General features: G+C 46.4%; 1 protein-coding gene across 1 annotated transcript; it reads left to right on the top strand.

The window, feature by feature from the left end:
- Positions 1–1,600: 1,600 nt before the first annotated feature.
- On the top strand, positions 1,601–2,167 carry LOC149180922 (uncharacterized). The gene has a single exon (XM_089414032.1). It carries the CDS (start codon positions 1,601–1,603, stop codon positions 2,165–2,167), a length of 567 nt encoding a protein of 188 aa, XP_089270158.1.
- The last annotated feature ends 3,197 nt before the right edge of the window (positions 2,168–5,364 follow it).

Here is a 5,364-nt window from a genome sequence, read left to right as displayed (position 1 = left end):
CCGAAAGGCTTCTTCACAGCGATCTTCTTCTGTCTAGAGGACAAATACAGGATTTTGGGAGCAGGGCCCTATTTTTTTAACTCAGCGGGTCTATATTTGAGGGAATGGATACCTAGATTTAACCCGGACAAGGAAGATCTCACTTGGGCGCCAGTCTGGATCAGAATGTACAGGCTTCCAGATGAATATTGGGACGAGGACATTCTCAAAGATATAGGAAATGGATTGGGGGAATACATCAGGGCGGCAGAAGAAACAAAAATGCGCAGATATACTTCTTATGCCCGTATCTGCGTCTTCATGAGGTTGAACGAAGCTTTGCCAGAGTCAGTAAGTCTCTCCCATCGTGACGAAGAATGGATACAACCCCTGGATTATGAGCATGTCCCCTTTCGTTGCAGGAAATGCCATGGTCTTGGAAATTTATTCAGAGACTGCCCTCTAAATACCAAAACCAACACTCCTGATCCCTCCGAAACCCTAACCCAGGACGGCTTCTCCAAAGCCCCCAGCCGAAAGCGAGCGCACAAAAAGCCCACAAATGGGTTTAAACCCCAGAAAATTAATACCCATGGCCCAGTTACTAAGAACATCTTTGAAATTCTTGCTCAGACCTCTGATGAGCACCCCCCAACCTCCGAGACTAGCCCTACTCCTCCTTCTTCCTCCACACAACCACCTCACTAAGCATCCCCCTCCAAACTCCATATCCCCATTATCACTCCAGCCATCCTCAAAGAAGGTCAGGGAGAGCAGGCAGGGAAACACAAGGACATGGAAGTCGATGGAAAGCTAGATCCCCCCAAGGCATAGAAACCAATATGGAAGGCAGCAGCCAAGTGTAGCAAATGGAAGAAGAACCAGAAAGCATAGATCTGAACGGCCTAGACATTCTAGAACTAGAACTAGCATGAAAAAAAAAGCATACGACAGTATACCAGAGCACCAACTCAGCAAGCTGGAAGTGGTCATTGCGAGGGCCTATCAACAGCATCAACTAGGGATACAGCCAGGAAGTCATTGGGATGGACGCCTTCCCCCAAGAGACACCAAAAAGCGAGGAAGAAGAACGGATCTTCAGAGAACGATTGAGATAGGGAAAATCTTGGTAGACTCAGGCAGGTATGCTAAATTGACGAAGTACTACAAACCCTCTATCAATAGTTGAATCATGAAGCTAGTATCATGGAACCTAAGAGGGCTCAATAGCCCTGGTAAACTCAAAATGTTAAAAAACATGATTAAAATGGAAAAGCCGCAACTTTGCTTTCTCGAGGAAACTAAATGTAACAGCTCTACTTTAGGAAGTATACTCTCCAAAGCGTGTCCAGGGTTTCGTTCGATAGCGGTTGATGCCTCTGGAGCTTCTGGAGGGCTTGTTATAGCCTGGAACACACAAGCGTTAATTCTATTAGATTTTCACGCTTCTCACCACCTCATCCAGGCAGCCTTCCATATTCTGGGTACAAATATACATGGAAACCTTTCAAATGTATATTTCCCGCAGGATACAGGAAGCAAAATCGCGCTTCTCGATACAATAGAAGCCCTGAACAACAACAGGAGGCACCCGCTCTAGATTATTGGAGGGGATTTTAACATGATTACCAAGCTAAAGGAGAAGATTGGGGGGAGAAATGGAATGGAACAAGAAAATGCCCGCTTCAAGGACTTCATTCAGAATACCGCTCTCATAGATATGCCCTTTTGCAACGGTACTTTTACATGGAGCAATCGAAGGGCTGGTAAGCATCAAATAGCATCCAAACTAGATCGCTTCCTCATATCAGATAATGCGGTTCATCTCGGAGGAGACATATCGGCTGCCATACTTCCGCATACAGGGTCGGACCACTGGCCGATTGCCCTCCAATGGCAAAGACCAGGCGACCAAACCAGAAGACCCTTCCGATTCGAAGAGTTCTGGCTTTCGCATCCCACGTTTAAAGACTTTGTAAAGACCACTTGGACATCCTTCACCCCACCAGAAGGGTCCAAGATGTATCAGTTCCAACAGAAGCTCAGGTTTTTAAAAAATCAACTAAAGCAGTGGAACAGGGAGATCTTTGGAAACATCTTTAAAGCGCAACAAGACCTAAACCGGGAACTCTCGGAACTCCAACAAAAAATAATCGCTGAGGGGCACACTGAGGCAACTTTGGAATAGGAACGACGCATCCATAGCCAACTAGAGGAAAGGAGGAAGCAGGAGGAAATATATTGGAAGCAAAAATCCAGGATCAGATGGCTGGGGGAAGGAGAGCGAAATACCAAATTCTTCCATAGAACCACGATTCAAAGAAGAATGCACAACAGCATCCCTTTCATTCAAAAGCAAGGGGGTGCAAAAGTAGAAAAGCATGAGGAAATTGAGGAGGAATTCCTCAATCACTTCAATCATGTCCATCAAGAGCTTGAGGGAGACAGGCGACCTGCAATTGATAGAATAACCAACAATTTGCCAAAGCATATCACAGAGGAACACAATGAGCTTCTCCTTCAACCTATTCTGGCCCAGGAGGTGGATGAGGCCATGTCCCAGCTTAAGGAAGGAAAGGCCCCTGGCCCGGAGGGTTTCACCACTACGTTCTTTCATACCTTCTGGGAAATGATAAAACTGGAGTTCTGGCAAATTGTAGAAGAATCAAGAGCCCTCCGTTGGCTGCTTCCCTCTCTCAACTCCACCTTCATTGCCCTCATCCCTAAAGAGGAGGATTCTATCACCCCTGACAAATTTAGGGCGATTGCTCTCTGCAACGTCATATACAAAGTCATATCTAAAGTTATTGCAAATCGACTAAAGCCCCTCCTGCCTCTGCTCATCTCTCCGGAACAGTTGGGGTACGTGGAAGGGAGACAGATCATGGATGGCATTCTCCTCACGCACGAGATAATACACTCTCTCAAGCAATCAAAGCAGGCAGGTATGATTCTCAAAGCTGGACCTCTCTAAAGCGTTTGATAAGCTTAGTTGGACCTATATTCAGCAAATGCTAAAAGCCTTTGGATTTTGTTTTAGTTGGATCCGCTAGATCATGGGTCTAATCACTTCCACACACTTCTCCATCCTTGTGAACAGAATCCCCTCCCGCCCCATCAAACCTTCCCGAGGAATTAGGCAAGGGGACCCCCTCTCCCCCTTCCTCTTTGTTCTAATGGCTGAAGGTCTTGGTCGTCACATCAAACACGCCCTCCACTCTCATCAGCTCAAAGGCCTCTCTGTTCACAACACCCCTACGACCTCTCATCAGTAGTTTTTTGATGACACCATGCTATTTGGCTACCCTTCTGTCCAAGAAGCCTCATGCTTAAAATCCCTGCTCAATGACTTCTCTGAAGCCTCAGGCACTAGTGTCAATTGCTCCAAATCGCAGATCTTTTTCTTTCACACTCCTCCTTCTGTTAAGACTGCGGTTTCTCGTATCCTAGGATTCCCCACTGCTACCCTCCCCTCCAAATACCTTGGAGCCCCCCTAACTACTTCAGCCATAAAGCATTCCTCTTGGCGATCTCTAATTGAGAAGCTGGAAGCCCGTCTTAACCTTTGGACGCACAGAACTTTGAATTTGGCCAGTCGTGTGGTGCTCATTAAGTCAGTCCTTCAGGCAATGCCTCTTTATCTGTTCTCTATCCTTGCAGTGCCGAAATGGGTTTTAAAAAGGATCAGGAATCTTCAGCGTGGCTTCCTATGGGGCAGCTCGGCAACTAACCGCAAATGGGCACTTGTAAAATGGTCCACCGTCTGCATGCCCAAAGACAAAGGAGGCATTGGGCTAAGAGACCCAGAGCACAGCAACTCCATTATGAGTGCAAAAATTTGGTGGCAGTGGGTCACTAATCCAAAAAAACCTTGGGTCAAAATCTGGACAGCCAAATATGCCAATAACAGACCACAGGAAGAGCTCATCAGATTCACTCCTACTGACAAGGGCTCGCTAATCTGGAACGCTGCCAAACAACACTACTAGTTAATTCAGCAGCACAGCTTCTGGGAAGTGAGGAACGGACGGACGGCAAGATTCTGGACTGATGCATGGAACCAGATGCCATAGCTCACTTGTGTTCTTCATCCATCTTTGGTATTCAACAGGCAGGATCAGCAGTAAGAAAAGATCAGACAGTTTTGGATGCAGGAGACAGAGAATGGATTCAGGAAATGGAAATAGGGCAATCAGCTATTAAATAACACAAATCTTCGGGAGGCTGAGGAGCTGGAGAAGGAGTTGCGAAAAAGGAACATTAGGCATGACGAAGGCAGAGACATCCTTAGATGGGGATATCAACCAAAAGGTACCTTCACCACAACAGAAGCTTACAAAATCATTTGCAATATCACCACCCCTCCTGATCCAATCTGGAGCAAAATATGGGGTTTTGAATCCTGGCCCAAAGTCTCTTATTTCTTATGGTTGGTAGGACATAAAAGAATCCTCACTTGGGACAAACTAAGGAGAAGGAACTTTCATGGTCCCTCCATCTGCCCCAACTGCAATCAAAATGAGGAAACTCTCCAACACCTCTTGGACACGTGCCCATTAGCCAATCAACTATGGGAAAAGGTAAGCTTCAGATGTCAAAAAAGATGCAGAATGGAGAACGATATAACCAACACCATAGGACACTGGCCACAGAATCCTTACAAAAGCGAGCTTCTCAACCGTTTGTGGAATATAATCCCGGGGCTCGTCCTCTGGAGTATCTGGAAGGAGAGGAACAAACGCATATTCAAAAACTAGCGCTCTTCAACTGAATATATATGGAATAGGCTATGTGGGAATCTGACAGAAACGCTGATGCTCCGACCCTGGACACAGGAGGATCTTCCTTCTCTTAGCAATGAGAAAGGCATACTTGGCAACTGGCAATTGCAACTGCCTCAGGAACTACCCAAGAACGGCCCTTCCAAAAGCAGTTTCATAGACAAGAACATTTGGACCACTCCCCCTGAGCATTTCTATAAACTCAATTTCGATGGTGCCTCCAAAGGCAATCCGGGATTGGCTGGTTTTGGAGGAATTCTGAGGAATCATGAAGGCACTCCCCTGCAGATATACTTTGGAAACATAGGGTGGGATACCAATAACTCTGCTGAACTTGAGGGACTCTGGCAAGGGCTCCTTCTCGCTTGGAATCTCAACCTTCAACCCCTGATCGTGGAAGGAGACTCCCAGATCCTTATTAATATGGCCAAACGCCTCCAGAATGGCTCTCAAGCAAGGAAAATTGCAGCCAGTTGGACGCTCGAAGCAAGGTTGGAGGCCATCGAATTAGCGCTACGCAATAAAAGAGCCATTTCCTTCAATCATATAAAAAGGGAAGGCAACAAGGTAGCTGACCTCCTTGCCAATATAGGGGTGGAAAATG

The sequence above is a fragment of the Pinus tabuliformis genome, chromosome 3_2 (genome assembly GCF_031772625.1).
Source record: "Pinus tabuliformis cultivar Carrire ecotype Pingquan chromosome 3_2, CPIR1, whole genome shotgun sequence".
NCBI lineage: Eukaryota > Viridiplantae > Streptophyta > Pinopsida > Pinales > Pinaceae > Pinus > Pinus tabuliformis.
Note: the sequence above shows the minus strand (reverse complement) of the source record. Positions and strands in the feature narration are given on the sequence as shown.